Genomic DNA, 19,347 nt, shown 5'->3' on the forward strand with positions numbered 1-19,347 from the left:
GTGTAGATAGTTGTATTGTTAATTGTTGCATGCTATATTCCCACCTTACCCAACCCGGTGTCCTCCAGATATGCTGGGACTGCAAATTCCCACAGTTCTCACCCAGCATGTACATTAGTCATGTTGGCTATGAATTCTGGCAAGCTGCAATCCTAATATGGCTGGACATGCCAGGCTGATTATAAGCGATAAGAGAAATGAATCACTGTATTGCCGTTAAACTGAATTTATATTACTTAAAACACACACACACACACACACGCACACACACAGAGCAAAATCAACAACAGTATAAAATCCTATACCTGGTTTCCTGACAGCATTCAACAGCTTCTCATTACCAGCTTGAGTCCTGGTCACCTTTTGCTGAAAGACTGTAACAAAAACAAAACAAAACAAAACAAATTAAGAAGCTACTAATAGCACAGGATATCAAGAAAGCTGATTATCCATCACAATTTCAGTGCCTTGAGATAACATCTAAGATCCTTAAAAAACAGAGTGTAAGAAGACAGCTCTCTCACAGTGCAGATTGGTTGTATTTTTAGAATGCTACAACTCTCTCCTGCCTGAATTCCCTCTCCCCAAACCCTCCCTTTTGCTGTGAGATGGCTGTTCTATGTTCTGATAGATGGTGATTCTCCCACCTCCAAAATGCTTTCCTTAGGGTGCCTTACTTGGTTCAGAGGTGTTCTTTTGGAAACTCTTTTTGAAAACTGGTTTAGTCTTGTTTTACTACTGCCCAGTGGTTCAGTGGGAAAAAGAAAAGGAATGCAATAGAAGACTGGATGGAGGTTCAAGTACGACCATGAGAAGATGCATATGAAGCTTCCTTAGGACACAACAATATGGCTCCAAAGTTTTCAACAGAATCTGATATAAATCCAATTTGCTGATTAGATGAATGCATGAAAAGTGACGGTTGATAAGGATTTTACTCTTTTTTAGTCTAGAACTACAATGTTTAAACTACAAGGCCTGACTTTTCGCAGAATGGAATGCATGTGGGTTAGAAATTAAGGCTGATACTTAGTGGAGACTATCTTGGGGCTTGCCTGGTGCCTTATAGAGAATTCTGCATAAGAGATGTAAGAACTTTGCAACAATAGCATGGTGTGTGTGTACGTGAGCGCGTGCGTGCGCACATTGGGATATCTTGAATTTATCCAATTCCATTCTGTCTAATGGGACTAAGACCTGTATTAAATAACTCAGCCAATCTTAAATTTTAAGTGTGAGGTCTCCAAGAAATCACCAGGAAATTAACTGAATCCGGGAAGAGATATATTTAACAATGCACCTGATTAGAAAATCCTTTAATTGATAGCCATAGAGGCTTCTGCTGAGTTTTTTTTAATGCAGAAGTAATAAACAAATTTTTTTTAAAAATGATGGAATTACTTTTCCAGCTCTCCAAAGTCAAATTGGTTGAACAACTTTACATTCAGGATTTTGCTGGAAATGATTTCAGCTGGCAACAAAATCTCTGAGTGGGCGAGGTAAGAGAAAATAAATTACTCAGTTTCTGGACCGAGTTAGATATGTAGCTAAATCATAAGACAGGAGGTGCATGGGCAATCAGGATTTTAGGAAAATGGGGAAACAAAGTTGTACTGTACATGAACCTGATGATGATGATGATGATAATGAATCCTGTGCAATTTATAATATATACAATTAGAAAAGGTAAGTGCTTATTAAAGTGAATTTAACATCTACTGGCTCAGTTATTCAAACATTATTTTTTAAAGGAAGGCTGTGCTTATTTCTTCTGTGTACTCATTATTATTTTATTTTCCTTTTATAAATATATTCCCCTGATTAAACTTGGGGTTGCAGACACATGGAATCAAGCTTCTGTAACATGCATCATTTGCTGTTTGATATAGCTTCAAATGAAAATAGGAGCTTCTCTTCTTGATTTAATTGCAGTACTGTATTAAGCTCATGGAATCAAGGGAAGGGAAGGGAAGGGAAGGGAAGGGAAGGGAAGGGAAGGGAAGGGAAGGGAAGGGAAGGGAAGGGAAGGGAAGGGAAGTTTGGTGGATTCAGTTCATTTTCTATGAATGTAATACTAAAAATGATATTCAGCCATAAATAAAAATAAAAAACAAGTTAATTAAAAACAGAATTAACAAAACAATGGCAAAATTAAACAACAATAATAAATTAAAAATAATTGTTAAATAATTTAAAAGGCTAAATTGAAAAGGTACATCATGACATCACTGAGATCTAAAAGCTGAAAGGAATGCAGAACAAATTGTCAAGTGATTTCACAGGGTACAACTCAACTTTTATTGGAATGCAAATCAAAACAGTTCTCATATCCAGAGGAGGAGGAGGAGGAGGAGGAGGAGGAGGAGGAGGAGGAGGAAGGCTCTGATATTTTGGTAACCTCTTCCACTTTCTTGAAGAAGAATGCTTAATGTAAAATAGAAAAACACTGCTGGTCTGTTCTGAAGGTATCTAACAGTAGTAGAGAAGAAATATTTTTAAGTGGACTCTAGTTGGTAGTTTATTAATGTCCTTCTGCATTGTCCTCAATGCAGTCAATGCAGTCCTCTGATAGCAATAGGTCAAATAGGAGATTGACTTATTGCTATCAGAGGAAAAAGGACACATGAATGATAAGTTCAATTGTCCACACTAGTTCAATATTCCACAGATTCCCAGAGTTTTTATGGTAACATTATAAGGCAAGTCAAGAACTTCCTGAAAATGGATTGGGGAAACCATTTGGATCTACCAAATATCTAGGAAGAATAATTTTAATTGGTAGTGCATGGTTCTGAGATTCATCCCTCCAGTTTCTGGCTAATTGGAGAGTGGTCTGTCCATGGTAATAAATCATACGTAACTCTTCCACTTCAGATCACCAGCTCCTCAAAAGATAATATTAAACAGAAGTATGACATGCTGTGTATGCAGATCTAAAAACTGGGACAAATTCATGGTTGCCATAGCAGACATGAAAATCTGAGCTACAAATACCTTGGATTTAAGATTATAACCTTTTTGCACAATAACTTGGGCATAAACTCTATGTCTTGTGAGCACATCAAGTCCGTTTCTGAATAAGTGAGTATGTATGTGCCTTTGAATTGGAGCTCAAATGCCTATCGGAAAATGGGCTGAAACAGACTTACAGTCACAAGCATGAACTTCAGATGGCACATTTTTCACACTATCAACTGTATTAGGAATGCCAATGAGTCACCAAGTACAGACACTGAAGCATCTCCCTCAGGCCTGAAACAGTCACAGCTAAGCTGTAAGCAAAACTGCACCTGTCTGTGGTTAAATGATACTAACTTTAGCTTCCAAGGATGATAAGCCTGAGCCAATTAGCACTAACCTTTTACTATGCATAGGGAAATAAAATGCTTTCTCAAATGTTTCCCTGACACTATAGAACTGGAGCCATATTGAAACTACCTAATGAACAATAAAAACAAAAACACCTCTTAAAGAATGGAAAGGGGATATATTGAAAATGCACTGTAGTGGAGGTAGAGCTGATTGGACTATTGTGTTGTTCCACCTTGATGAGATATCTCTATATCATACAATACTTATCCTATGTAGATTATTGACAGTGGCAGAAAGGAGAATCCTACAGCTGTCCCCTGAAGGAACAGTTTGTTTTCTAAGTGATCTTATGGACTGAAATAACATTGGGAAACCCTCTCCACCCAAAATGGGTGACTGTCTGTGCGGTGTCTAGATATATTCCATTTCCTGAACTGACATATTTGGTCTTTAAATCTTCACTGTACTTTGCAAGTCAAATGTGAGAAGCAAGTCGAGGGATCATCATCTTTGCTCCCTTCAACTCACAGCTGAACTTGCTAAAAGAGAAATATTTATTTATTTATTTATTAAATTTATATGTCACCCATCTCAACCAGAGGGTGACTCTGGGCAGCTCACAATTAAAATCCAAACATTAAAAACAGTAAAAATATAATTGGAAGGATCGATAATGAAGCTCAAGCTCAGATATTTTGGCCACCTAATGCGAAGAGAGATCTCTTTGGAGAAGACCCTGATGCTGGGAAAGATTGAAGGCAAAAGGAGAAGAGGACGGCAGAGGATGAGATGGTTAGATAGCATCACTGAAGCAATGAGCATGAAACTGACCAAACTCAGGGAGGCAGTGAAGGATAGGAAGGCCTGGCGCAATATGGTTCATGGGGTCACGAAGAGTCGGACACGACTTAACGACTAAACAACAACAACAACAACAAAAAATATAAATATCCATATTAAATTATCTAAAAAAAATAAGACTATATAAAAAGACTGTAACTATGGTTACATTACAGATTATCTATAGATGTTAGAGAAGCAAACTTTCTTTCTCCAAAAAATTTTAGACCTTTGAGTTGGGAATTTCCAAAGTTTTATTCCCACAAGCTCATATTAGGCCTATGGGAAATCATCATAGATAAATTAGCATAGTTATCCTCAAAGTACATATAAATTAGCATAATTCAACTTGCTTGTTTGCTCTCTGTTTTAATGATTTTTCCATTGTAACATGTGCAAGGGTTGGGTTGCCGGTAAAGTCCATAACTCTGCATTTGTTCCAGTACTTGTTATTCTGATTTGTCAGTGGATTCCTTTAGCATAGGATCTAGAAAAACCTCACTGTCACTTCAGTTTGTAATCCTGAGATTGTTTCTACTATTCCTTACTGTAAGCTTCACAGTGTAGAGGCCTGGGTTTCCCCATTCCATTTAAAGTAGGGATAGGAAAGCTGATGTAATCCAGATGTTTTGAATTACAGTTCCCGTTGTCCCTTGCCATTGGTCAGTTTAGCACGAATTAATAGGAAATGAAATTCAAAACATCTAGAGGGCACCAGAGTCTGCTTGTGGTGTAAACTTTACTAGGTGTGAGGCCTTCCTTATACCACTGGAGCTGGGCTTGATTTCTGTGTTCTGTAATAGGCAGGTTTTCTGCATACTCATATGGCTTCTGTTTTGTCTGCAAGAACATCTGGCTGTGTTGTGTCTGTGAGGTGCTTCTGTAAGCAAGTTGCCGAATGTGGGCTTAAGTGTTTGGAAAGTCAAGATTTATTACTGTGCTTGAAATGACAGAAATAAAGAGGTGGATGTTTATTTCCAGGAAAAGTTCATCAAGGAGTTTTCTGAAGACTGAATGCCTACGAGCGTTACCTTGAGCTATGTAAGAAGTGCTCTCCTCTTTCACAGCAACAGACAAAGGACGTGGTGCAGGTGCTGGTGGCCGATTCAGAATAAAGGATTTACCGTTTTTCCTTCGCTGTTTAGCTTCATTATCAATAATTGTATCGTACACACCATCATCTACTAAAGCAGTAGTGTATGGATCTTCCACATATATTTCGTCAGAATAATCATCTATCTTTGGCTCTCCATCTGCTTCCTTATTTTCCATTTGGCCTTCCACTGTTTTCCATGCTATAACAAACAGAATGGCACCAATGTTATTTAAACACAACTCTGAAAGAAAACTTTGGTATAAGTCGGCTAATATGGATCTTTGTAATTACAGGTAGTCCTTATTTAGTGACTACCTCATGTAGCAATTGTTCGATGGTGATGAAAAAGTAACTTTATAAACAATCCTTGCATTTATGACCTTCACAGGTCTGTAAAGCAAAGGAAAGTAAGATCATAAGCACCATTGCTATTTCACTTAGCAACCACTTTGTTTAGTGACCACCACGTTGCCGGACCCAACTGTGGTTGCTAAATGAGAACTACCTCTATGCACAAATTGCCTGTCTGTCTGTCTGTCTGTGTATCTGTGTATCTATCAACTTGCAGAACAAGTCACAGCTAGCTTTGTAAATTTCTCATATCAGCAGTTGTTTTCTTAAAGCTACAATATCTACAGTTTCTATTAGAGTCAAAATGGGAATTATAAATTATGTTCTCAACATATAATAAATAGTATAGAGATCTCATTATTCCTCTTCATTTTTAGTGGAAGTTTCAAAAATTCTACCCAGGAGGTGAGGGTCATCAAAACTCAGTGGATGATCAAGAAGTAGAAGTGCTGCCAGTGTGATATTAGTTCCAGAAGAGTACGATGAAGCAGGCATATTGTTATGTTTGATTATTCCCTTTGGCCACATCAACAATTCCAGTTTGGCAACACCTTTGGAGGTCCCTGAGGCTCATAGCCAGGTATGTTAAGGGTGACTTTGTGTAGTTTCAATAGACAGTAGAAAAGACTGAAATTCCTTTTTTATTCATACTCCACTAACTCTGATAACCTTTTGATCTCTGAACTGTTCTAGTAGGACTCACACCACTATTTACCTTTTTTTTTTCTCTGAAAGAGCAAGGGATGAATCTAGTTGATATTTTAGCTATTTTGCAGAGCCTTCTGTAAATTGCTCTCTAAAAAGGAGAAAGATGATGATTGCAGTTACTTTCCCGAAGATGAAAGTACCCTGCTACTTCATGGAAATACTGCACAATCACACAGATTTCTTCAGAAGGAATTCAGAGGGATTTGCTTTCATCTTTGGGATGTAACTGCTTCAAGTTGTTGCATGACACCACGGGTTTATTCAAGCACAATGTAGCCGTGTGCAAATCTGGCATTCCAGCAAGCCATGCCAGATTCTTTCCAATAGCCTTTTAATTTCATCTTCCATCAGTGTAGACAAATTTATAGAAATAGTCAGGGCTCTTTTAAGACTCTGAGAGGCCTGGAGGCACAACATTCATTTGTATGCACTTTCCCCTAACTCTCTTCTTGTTTTATCATGCCTCAGTATATATATTTTTCTCCACTGCTTTTCCTCTTCATGTATGAATGCATTTACTGTTTTATTTTTTTCCCTAAAATAGCTCCCAGCGTTAATTGTATTTTAACTGATTAGTTTAGCTGCTTTGAGTGAAAAACATTAATCAATCTGATAATTTCTATTGAATTATAGTTCAGACAGAGCCCTTTATCTGCTTCCTCCAAACCCCTCCCCCTGCGTTTGAAAAGGTCCCTGGGACTAGTGATATTTCCAGAACAAAGCCATATGAACGATAGCTTGGATGCAGGATCCAGAAGTGTTCCTGTTTATCTTGTACCTTCTTTATTTTTCAGCAAATAAAAGAGACCTGTTTCTGCTGCAGTGCTTTGAGCATTTTGTGGTGAGGAAGCCCGATGATCACTGTAAGCATATCTCAATAAAGTATTCTTCACTGCTTTTGTCTCCAAATGCATTGGTTTTACTTTAGGGGGGCATTTTTCTCACAATGGTTTTGGTGCCAGGCTTCAGCTCAGGAGAGTGGTGAGCTTGGGAAGTCTGCCATGTGTGGTATGCCCCTGCCGGGTTTGCAGGCTCACGGTTCCTACCCTTGCCCTCTTTCCTCCCCCTGTATGGGGCGGGGGGGGGTACCTTTTACCACCACAATTTCTACACAATGAAATTAATATCTGTTGAATTGTTGATACCCAAGGAATCTTGGGAACTGTAGTTTGAGAAGGACGTTGCCTTCTTAAACATGATGAAGAATGGGAGATAGAACGCATTTTACTCCATATTCACTTGGTATGTTTGCCTTGCCCTTCCATTACAAAACATGTAAAGACAGAATATAATATCCAACATGCATAAGAAAATATTTGGGCAGCTGACGATAAGATGAAGCATGCAACGCATTACGTGCACAGACCAACTTTGGACCTATTGTAACTATTTCTGCAGGGATATTGAGGGAGGTATATCATCTTTGACCTTATTCCAATTGCCCCACTGTCGGGACCTTGAAAGTGTCACTGGATCCTTGGTAGATTTTACTATAAGGGATTCACGCAACCTTCCTGTGGGGTTTCTTATGATACACCCATGATCTTTCCCCATTGTGTTTGGTACAGGAACTAACAAGGGACTTCTAAAAGACACTAAAAAAAGTACAGAGCAGTCCCAATACTGAATAAACCTTAAAATTTAAAAATTTACAGGTCACACCTATATTAACTTACTAGGAAATTATAACCTTATATTCCAGTTTAATTTCTGTTTTGGACATTTGCACATTCACATATTAATTTCTTCAGCAAAGTAAACTCATTTTCTATTCATTGTTGGGTTTAAATTGTTTTTATATTTATAGTGAATGTTTAGTCACCCCAGAATATGGGGAAAATAAGGGACCCAGGAACTCTGTAAAAGTTTCCTGAATGGAACTCCTGACTTTCTTCTTTCTTTCATATGCTTAACTAAATATTTAATAAGTTTACATCTTTATTAATTCAATACCCAGGCCATACTGACTTTTTTTTATATCAATTATCTTTTACCTAATCAGAGTGATGCAGCCTCCTATAATGTCACCAAATACTGTTTAATAGCCAGAAAGAAACCAGCAAGATTTGCTCAAAGTTTTGTAATAACAATAATTGTTAACCTCCCATTTATCTGTTTCTAGCTGTAATTTACAATGGTCTCTTCACTGAAGCTTTAATGTTAATCATCTCAATGTTCAAAGTGGCTTACCTGAAGTAAGACAGTTTCACTTGTGCTGGCCATGTTCAATTTATTCTTCTCTATTTTGCTTTGTATTATACATCTTATTTTATCTTTTAATCTTATTTTATTTCTATGTTATTTAAGGCAGGTCAATGACCCAAATAAAGCACTAGTACAACAACTACTTAATAAGGTTACAATGAAAAGCAAGGCAGCACCTGTTTAACTAATCTGATGAACAGAACACTCAAAGCATTATTATCAATATATAATAGTTGAAAATTCTAAGTAGATTGTTTTGATCCATTTGACTAACCTGGGACAAAATCAGATCAACATAAGTTCCTGGAATTTTCAATCTTTCTCAGAGGTAGGAAGGAGAGCAAATTTATTTGAAATGTCATTCCCTGGGCCGGAGTCAGCAGCTGATGTCTGCTTCAGACTATCTGGTGACATTGCTTTTGGGGGGGACGGAGAGATGATGTCAGAGATTGCCTTTGGGAACAAAACTGTTCACTTCCCAGTAACACTAGACATTGTGTATCAGTGCAATTCCCATGAGGACCTGAATTAATTCCAATAAATATAATGGCTGGGTGTTTTCTATGTCAATGCAAGAACATTCCCTTCAGGATCTTATAGGACACATCAATAAGTGTAATGGGGATAGGATGATCAATGATACTGAATCCAAAGTCCACAACAAAAAGGCAGAATTGATGGTAATCATTAGGAAGCAACAATGGAATATGGTTTTTCCTCTCATGGCCTGCTAATTAGTTTCCTGAATCAGACACTATGTGGCAGGGAATGTGGGAATATATATGCTTTTGATCTGACGTAGCAGCACTCTTGAACATTGTTGTGATCCTGCTATAAATGTTTTGTGTTATTCCATTAATCTATACCTGAATACAAGTAGAAAAGTTCATTGTGTTTTCTGGCAAGAGATTGATTTCGGGGTGGCAAAGGCGGTCCCTCTGAGTAGCTCTTTGCTTCTGGGGCATCCTGAAGTATGTTATCATACAAGCTGCAACAATTATCTCTCAAGTGATATGTATTTTCTTCTAATTTGTTTTCTTCTTTTTCTACCATTCCTTCCTCATTATCTTCTTTCAGTTCTGCATCAGCATTCACCCCTTTATTCTTCTGGATTTTCAAACAGGCTCCAGGTGGTGCTTCTATGCTTGGTCTGCCTGTTAATGTTTGGAACATATATTATTATTTCATTTAAAATAACCATCTGGAAGCATTTTACATTTTGCAGATTTCTACAGAGAAACAGCCACGATGCTGATTAAACTTTCATGAATGAATATAGTATAGTGGAAAGCTGTCACATCTATAACTCCAGTGAAGAAACATCTAAAATATTTATCAATGAATAGAAAAGGCGTTCATTAATTTGTAACATCTCTAAATAACATATTCAAGCATGTGATGTTAAATGATTATGGAAAAGCAGCACTCTACTGTACCTCCTCCCTATCCCACAGTGTCCAATTCTGGATGCACTGCAGCACATATGTATGAGCAGAGCAAGCTATAACTTATGCAGCTGGTCCTGTTTATTCTTAACAGACTAGCGTGCCAACCTATCACTTTACAGTCTTTAACATGCATAAATATTGCCATTGGGAGAAAAGCGTGAATTACTGCAAACTCTGCGCTTTATGGGCTGATTACACAAATGCAAGGAGAAAAGCATAAACGGAGTGACCACGGGTAGGCATGGTGCCTTCCATACACTTGGAATGACTTAGTGTTTGTCCTGAAATTTAAAACATTTGGATTGTCTATCCATGCTGTAGAGAAGTGGCTACCATATACTCTTTAATTGACTCTATCTGTGGGCAAGTAATACATCTAAATTTTATTGATGTATACACAGAAACATTTTAGGTTAATTAAACTTAGAAATATTGTAAATATAATAATACATGAATAGTGGAATGCTCCATTTTAGAAACTTACCAAGTCCACTAGAATGAGAATCTGAACTCATCATAATCACATAGACATCATCCTCAGCTTTTACTTCTTTCTCCTTCTCATCACTTATGTTTTCATCTTCATTTGTCTGGATGGGGGATAAAAAAGTCAAGCAATACATAATAATAATATTAATAAGGCTTTCATAATCACAAAATATTACCATTTCAGAGTCAGCCATGATTTTTCTCTCCAAAAAGATATACTTACATTTAAACTTTTTTTTCTCAGAAGTATTAAAGACACAAAAATCAGAAAAATATCAGAGATTTCTTTTCTTCTTATATTGACTTCTTTTAACAAAGATTTAAAGCACAAATTACTAGCACATTTGCAAGGGAATTAATTATTAATTCTCCTTTTCTTTCTCACTTTTGATACATTTACCCACAGCTAAAATCCAAATGGCAAATAACTTTTTTAGGTGCACAATTAGCCTGGGAATTTCTAATTAGGTAATTGTTTGCTTTTATCTGAAATTAAGAACTTGTGTCAGTTTAAAACTTATTTGTGGAAATCTCAATTTTAAAAGTAGTTTGAAAAAACATAAACCCTCAGTGTATAAACATGCAATTTAGTTATGTTATTCCTTGGCTCCTGGCTGAAACACTTGAATGTAATTGTGTTGCTCTATACAAATATTTCTCTGTGGTGAGACTCAGTGTTGGTGCGAGGCCATTTTGAAAATCTCTATTTCTGGTGTTAAACTAAATTATCTATATACGATTCAGAGATAGAGGGTTGGAGACTTGTGACTGATATCTTGCCTTTTTCTTCTCATTTTTCCGACATTGAGGCATGTTATGCCCAGGAATTGGGTCACAGTAGATTGAAGGGGGAATTTATATTTGGATAATGACATTAGACAAAGTAACTGTCTTCACACCTTTTATCTAGGCACCTGGTCAGCCACTGCAGTTTAGGAAAATAAAAAAAGAGTTGGGAAATCCAGGCTGAAACCTATTAAATCTTATCTGGAATTGGAAGCAAGTTCCACTGAATCTTATCAACCTTGCTTTTAAATATGCACAGGAATGTGCTTCCGATAATGAATTTCCCATGGCACATATTCTATTTTGTACAGCAGCTTAACCCAACTATACTTTTATGATTCGTGATCAATTTGGATTTTTTTTTTTCCTCTCTGAAAGTTGCAATAAAACGTTGGATGGGAGAGAAATTAGTTAAGTTTGTAGATGAATGCAGACTTATCTGATGTGGCCTTCTAATCAAAATGAAACTAAGTTACCACTGGCAATATACCATTCTCCAGATTTTGTATTATAGTTCACCAATTAACAGGGAAATATACATTAAAATGCATATTTAAATAAATAATGTACACAAATACATTATATTAAGGGAAATGGGAAACTATATACCTTAGGCAAATTTGCAAATAAAAATACATAAGTTTGGAGAAATGAGCACAAAATTCATGCTAGTGTTAGTGCAAACTTTTAAAAAAGCAATCTACATTTGACAAATCAAACCTGATATATTCATTAAAATGTGAAACTGAGGGAAAACCCAGTTTTGACATATTTGAAAAATAAGAAACAAAGAATCCATAACTGAGAGGTTTGATATCTTTAAGGAAAGAGACATGATACCCAGAATTTTATACTTTACAGGGCTATGCAGCATGTCGTTTTGGAAGAGACACAGGTGCTTTGGGAATGTTGGACTTCTTTGCAACTCCTTAAAACAGCTGCATGCTGGTGGGAGAGTTGTGGGAGTTGAAGTCCACACAGCTTAAAGCTCCAAGGTTGAGAAACACTGTTTAAGGAGATGCAAACAGTTGCTAAGCGCATGTCCTGCCTACTTCAAAGGACCCTTTTACTTCAAAGTGTTGCATAACTCTGATAGTTCATGAATACAAAACATCAACTCTACAAGGAGGTATCTCAGGGTCCCTACTATTGCCTATATGGTTATGTTGCTATATTGCTTGTTAAGAGTTGCAGAATAGTGTTACATAGCCACTGAAGTTTCAAAACCCCTTGGGAATCTTACCAATCCCCTCTCTGATTTTGAACAGTTCACCAGTGACTGTCAAATCTATGGCTTTCATGAGGTCTAGGAAATTCCTCAAAAAAAAAAAAAAGATAAATTTCCCCCTTTTTCTTTTGTTTATTTGGTTGCAGACATAATGGTATGTTAATTTTCATATCTGCGATGTAGCCTTTAATGTGTGTGAACTCTCTTCAGATATTAATGCAAGTATATACTGTATCAACATGACTACTTTTTAAATACTTTTAGTTGTTTATTAAGTTTCATGTTTTGATATTTGTTCTGATTTTGAGCTGTTTCAGAGAATAGTTTATAGGAGAATAATCTTTCAAAAGAATGAAGTGCATCCTGGGATCAGAAGAATGAAAAGGCCACAAATGTATCACACCACTGTGATTCGTCCTTCTAGGTCTGGAATTCTGTTTTATAAAATTGCGTGAAGAGGTTTAATGATGCAATTTTATACGTATATATTTACCATATTTAACTTCTACCAACTTTAGTGGCACTTAGTCACAGATATATGAGGACAAGATTGTAGTCTGTTATAGACATTTCAGTTTCTTACACTTATCAAACTACAATTCTCAAGATTGTTTGGAGGAAAGCGTAGCAATTTAGTGTTTGGTTGCCAGCATGGCCCAGACCTCATTTTGTTAAAATCAAAAAGATGATGAACATGATCAAGCAGTACAGCATGTTGCATTTTCATGACTATTAATTTTTCCAGGATGTGGAATCTTTCAGGAGCTGAAGAAAAAAACGCTAAGATTTATAAAGTGGCCTAGTCCTTCCTGAACTTCATTAATATTAGGCCACAAATGAAACAATGATGTAACACAGGGAAAGCAGAATTTATAACAAAGCACATGCATAAACAATGATAAAATAAGTTTGAGTCAGGACATCAGAATCCTATTTGACTTCGACTCAGAAGTTTTTCTTTTAGGAAGAGGCAGAGAATTTTGTGAAAGACCCTAGTACAACTGGAGACTTGGAAATAGCTTCTAAAATTCCAAGACAATCTGCAATGCCCTCTTTATTAAACACCTAGCCCAGAATTACAATTCCAAGGTATCATGCCCAAGAGAATTCTGGGTGCTGTAGTCCTCAAAAAGGGTGCTATAGTCTTCAAAAGCAGACACTGAATACTTTAGATACAGTAATGAAAACTTTTGTTTTTTCTCTATCTTTACCTTTCTTTAAAAACATTAAGAGCAACATTCACTAGTATAGATTGCCTGTCATCCTGATTTGCCCCTATCACCAAAAGACCTCCATGGCTAGGTTTGCTCTATGGGTTGTTTTCACGTGCGTTTTATATATATAAAGCCATTTAATTACTAGAAGAGACACAGTTTTATTTAATAAATTCCACATATTTCTATACTGTCACCTAACAATCAGGCATTGTAGAAAAAAACATGTAGCCTGCTCTTAGTTCTGCATTGTTGCTACTAATAAAATTCATTCCACCATGTAAAATATTCATCAGAAAACTGGAAATGGTTTAAGTATTCATTACCAATTTTCACTCAGCCCTGCCTGTGGAGCATAGACAGCACCCAGGAAATGACTTTTGATCCCACCCAGCGACTCTGCCTGAACCAACTCTATTCTTTCATTAAGACTGGTATTAATAATCTACAATATATCATCTTAAAATCCGATATCCATCAGCCAACAATTTTCTTCTGTTCCTTCAATATTTGAAAAGCACATTGTTCCTTGTTTTCTTGGTGATCTACTATCTTGTAAGTATGGTGTCTTACAAAGAATTAGAAGATAGGAGCTAAAACCAGAATGTCACCTCCTGAAATACTTTATTGTAAAGTATTTCTAAATACTTTACTCTAAAACTCACTGTTAGAGATGGCTTGCAATAATAATGCTCATTTTTTCCCCTAAGGGTTTTTTTTTTTTTGGTTTTAATTGCCATAAAGTTGTCATTCTAGTTGTCAGTCATTACAGGAAAAAATAGTGACAGTCATAAATAGCAACAACTAGGCAGATAATATTTGGAGATAATTCTGCTAATATTCTGTAGATGGAATGACAAAAAAAGTTTCTTTTTTACTTGGTGAATGTTTGGTGATGGCACCAGGGTTAAAAATTTGGCCAGTCCTAGAATTTGGGTATATTACAGAATAGATTGTTGCCATGTTGTTATATTTACTATTCTGTATGCTAACTGTACTCCGCCCAGAGAACGATAGCTACTGGACAATGTGTAAGTACAATATATACATAAATAAAGTAAAAAAAAGAAGCAACAAAATCATTTTATCCAGTAACCACAATGCTCCCTCTCTGCTGCTTATAGATGCATCACTAGGATATATTTTAAATGCAATAATAAAAATTGGTTGGTCCCAGGCTCTAGTTTTATTAATGGAAAGCGCATTCACAGATTTCTCTAGTGTCCCCTACACAAGGAATGAGATTTTTTTTTTAAGACTGATAATTATTATTCCATTTCTTTATTAAACTAGTTATTTTACTTATAATGTTCCCTGCTACTGAAGGAAACCAATACTGGTAGAAATAGTGCCACAGAGTGCAGCTGTGAAGTAAAACATCATCCCATTAGAGGAAAAAAAACAAAACTTTTCAGCTTTTCAAGACATCACAGAAAAGAAGACATGGCAGAAGTACAGTATGTGAAGTGAATTTGATTGTCTCACAATATTAAAACCCATTAAGCTAAATACGGGGGCCTATGGGATCAATAAAAGGAAATACTTCTTTGCAGCACATAAAATAGAGCATTTTCTGCCACCAGATATGATGAGGACCATTAATTTAGGTTGTGGGAAGTCGACAATTGACTTCTGGTGTTGACAATTGTATATTACTTCCAGAGTCAAAGGTATCATGTCCTAATCCTTAGTTGTGAGAGCTGGCACTCTCATGTCCTGATCAGAAGCTTCCAGACATAGGATTCTTTCCTTCTTATGCAGAAAATGCAGTTTTTGTGTTCTTGTATGTGACTGATGTCCAAATACCTGCTTAAACTGAATCTGTATGAGAGTGCATTTATTGACATGGGGATCAGTTATAGCTATTATGCCCTGAATAGAAAAAGAATGGAAAATGTAGGAGGCTAGTTCAAGACACAGAGTAAGAACATTTTGAAAAAATGGAATCTAATCCATTCCCCGTGCAACAAGCAAGTATCATTTTCTGTCAAAGGACAGGGAAGCACTGGATGGTATCAGATAGCAGGAGCAGCTGGAGCTCATATAGGAGAAGACAATGCTGGAAGCCATCTCCAACTGTTTATTCTTTTCTTCCAGCACCCGATAGGATCATAGATGGCTTTAATCCACACAATCCCTTCTTTAAAGCAGAGAGTTGGAAGAATTTTATCAGCTGTCTGGTGATGCTCCTGGCCATGATTTAAGAACACCTGTTCTGAACACAATTATATGGGGTTTAACATGAGCTCACTGTTTTTTCCCCCCAATAATATTGGTATTTGTTTCCAGTTAGGAGATGAGAAGAATCTGGTTTCTTAGACTACTTTTTTCTTTTTTTAAACTGGCAAATGGCAGTTTCTTATCAATTTATATCTTTTCAGTCAGGATGTTTTCGCTACCTGTTGCAAACTTCAGGGATACCTGGTATTATGTATTTATTTATTTTGTGCCCTTGAGTCAGTCTTGACTCCTGGTGACTACCTGGACTAGTCCCTGTAGTTTTCTTGGCAAGATTTTTTGAAAGTGGTTTGCCATTATCTTCTTCCTAGGGCTGAAAGAGAGTGACTGGACCAAAGTCACCTAGTTGGCTTTGTATCAGTGGGAGTAGAACTCACAGTCCTCCGGTTTCTAGCCTGGTGCCTTAACCACTATACCAAACTGGCTCTCTTGTTTTTTTGTTTACTTTCTGCCTTCAAGTCAGTTTTTGATTCCTGGCAACTGCCTGGACTAGTCTCTGCAGTTTTCTTGGCAAGATTTCAAAAGTGGTTTGCCATTGCTTCCTTCTCAGGACTGAGAGAAAGGGACTAGCCCAAGGTCACTCAACTGGCTTTGTGCCTAAATCAGGACTAGAACTCCCGGTCTCCCGGTTTCTAGCCTGGTGCCTTAACCACTACACCACACTGGCTCTTGTTGCCATTTCACAAGACTGCTTGTTCTGATGCTGAAAATTATAGGTAGATCCGTACTTTCTGTGTGGCCCATCACTGGTATGGGCCACGCGCTGCTTCCTAAGTACAGGATTGCATGACAACATCCTCCTCCCACTCCCAGGCCATTGCAAATGCATCCCCCAGACATTTCCAGCTTCTGTTCAAGCCTCTGCCCTATTTCCAGCAGCTGACTAATGCCCCATGCAGCCATTTTGCCCTCAGCTGCCAGGCTGCTGTGTTGTCTGCTGGTCAATAGTTGCTGTTTTGATTTTTAAAATAAACTTGCAGTTGGTCCAACGATAGCCTGTTAAATCAACGAACTATCCTTCATCTTAGATGCCCATGATCCATTCAACCCTTACATCTCCCAGTGGGTGTACTGTTGTGTCTGTCCAGCCTGAGTGAACATGCTTGCCTTGCATGAACCTGCTGCTCTTGCATTCCTGCTCCCTGCTCTCAGAACAGGTAGTGCTTGTTTAGCAACTGCCTCGGGAAGTGACCATTTGCAGTTATGACGGTGATGAACTTTGCGACCTATGCCTGCATTTATGAGCTTCACAGGTCTCTCTCTCAGTCATGTGTTTGCCATTACAGTCAGTTGGTATGCACTGTCCTGTGCCTGATGCTTTTTCCCCTCTTTTTCCCCCTTACAGAGCAGAGACATTGCTTAAACAAGCAATCTTTTCCTGAGCTGCTTTTTTCCCACTGCAGTGCTTCCCCAAAAGGTGCTAACAGCAAGTTAACAAGCTCAGCTGTGTGACCTTAATTAGCAGGTTAACAGCTAGTGCTTGTAACTGACCAGACCCTAATCAGTTTCATACTAAAAGCTTTCTTTTGCTTCCTAAGAAGCCAGCACATTCCTTTTGATGTATATTCCCCATCGTGTGCCTGCTTACTCTCTTGTAATACCTTCCTCTCCAATGAATGTAAATAAAACATTAACTCTCTTCTTGCTAATTATCCCTGCACCTGGGTGAGCTTTCCAAAGGGTGGGGGAGTGGAGAAAAAGGAAAGCTGAAGTAAAATCGTAAGCACAGTCATGGTCACATGATTTTCCACTTAGCAACTGCATCACTTAGTGACTGAGTTGCTGGTCCCAGTTGTGGTAACTAAACAAGGACTACCTGTATTGCAAAACTTCCCTCCCTCCACCCCCCTTTTTTTTTTTAAAAAAAAAATTAAGTTACAATGTAGGAATATTGCTACTTCATTTCTATAATGCTGAACTATCAATGCCTCCTTGCTATTAAGTTTCTATGAATCTATCAAGGGTTGTAGGAATGAAAGAACTACCCAACTGTTTTGATTATAGTAGCATCAGAGTTGCAGTGGTACCATGAGGGGAAAAAAACCTTTTTTAAAAGGCTCTGTGTTAGTGTCAAAGAAGATGGGTGTGTGAAGTCATCCATGTGAGCAAATCTCTGAAAAAGAAAGGAAAGGCCTGGGGACTGTGAGGAAGGAACAATGTGTAAAAAGAAAATGCAGGTCCTGATCTCCCAGTTCATACAGGAGTGGGCCAATGATGCCTGTTTTCCTGGCATGGTTGGGAAGGACACAAAGCAGGGGAATGACCAGTCAGATCTTGCAGTGACCATAATCTGGGTTAAGAAGGACAGTTTTCTCCAAGGGAAGATCACTTGGATGACTCCTAGATTTTTCATGCTGCATAAAATAAGAACAGATATTTTGGAGTGTGATAAAAATTACTTTATGTGATGTCACTTGATCTCTTGCTGCTGTAGTTCTTCTTCTTCTATTACTGTCTTTCCTGGATTTGATTTCTGTGTGTGACATTTTTTTTGCTAGCTGCCATGGCCATTTATTTCAAACAGAAAAACAGCATGGGGTTTAAATAAAATTCTAAACCTTCCTTTGCTGTCATCAGTTCATCTCCATAGGTAGAAATTCACAATTGTACTGGATATATATTGGGCTGGATCTAGGCTCAGTAAGTTAAATTTAGTTCCCACTGATTTCCTGGGAAATTAAATTCACGTTATTTGGTCTGTATCTATCCTTATTTCCCACTATTTTATTCTAAATGCATGATTGGCAACAAAAATCCAACAAAGGCAAAATATCTAATTCAGTAATGTTTCCTCACCCTTTTATGAATCATGAAGCTTAGATACTAATCTAAAGAGGATGGTATCAGGACATTTACCAGAACTGTTCTGCGCCTTGGGTTATATTTGCAGTGGGAGAAAGGTACAGTGGTACCTCTACTTACGAACGCCCCTACTTACGAATTTTTCGAGATACGATCAGCTCCGGCCCCAAAAATTTACCTCTACTTACGAACTCGCCTCGACTTACGAACCGGATCCGCGGCCATTTTTCCGCCCGTTCCACGTGGTCTGCGGCCATTTTTCCACCCGTTCCACGTGGTCTGCGGCCATTTTTCCGCCCGTTCCATGTGGTCTGCAGCCATTTTTCTGCCCCTGACACGTGGTCCGCGGCCATTTTTCCGCCCTGCTGCGTGGTCAGCGGCCGTTTTTCTGCCCCTGACGCGTGGTCCGCGGACGCCGGAACAGATTAATAGTAATTACATTGAACCTTATGGGAAATTTTACTTCGACTTGCGACCAACTCGACTTGTGATCAGAGTCACAGAATGGATTAAGTTCGTAAGTAGAGGTACCATTGTAATTCTAGGAATGGTTGATAGTTTCTGTCCTCACCTGAGACTGCTCAGAAATTTTTCAATGCCTCTTCAAACCCCATGGTCTTCCCCATCTCC

The 19,347-nt window shown here is 37.8% G+C and overlaps 1 protein-coding gene across 1 annotated transcript in view; it reads right to left on the reverse strand.

Annotated features, from left to right (window-relative positions):
* The window catches only part of BANK1 (B cell scaffold protein with ankyrin repeats 1), a 145,312-nt gene that overhangs the window by 13,824 nt on the left and 112,141 nt on the right, over positions 1-19,347 (reverse strand). The window contains exons 8-11 of the mRNA XM_088133022.1: positions 10,445-10,550; positions 9,379-9,666; positions 5,184-5,447; positions 306-374 (exon numbers count right to left, since the gene is read on the reverse strand). Of these exons, the coding sequence (XP_087989148.1) occupies positions 306-374; positions 5,184-5,447; positions 9,379-9,666; positions 10,445-10,550 (727 nt within the window). The remainder of the gene's footprint in view (positions 1-305; positions 375-5,183; positions 5,448-9,378; positions 9,667-10,444; positions 10,551-19,347) is intronic.

The sequence above is a fragment of the Python bivittatus genome, unplaced genomic scaffold (assembly GCF_059951505.1).
Source record: "Python bivittatus isolate LINGU-HERP-01145 unplaced genomic scaffold, Pbiv_v1 ctg000070_np1212, whole genome shotgun sequence".
Taxonomy (NCBI): Eukaryota; Metazoa; Chordata; class Lepidosauria; order Squamata; family Pythonidae; genus Python; species Python bivittatus.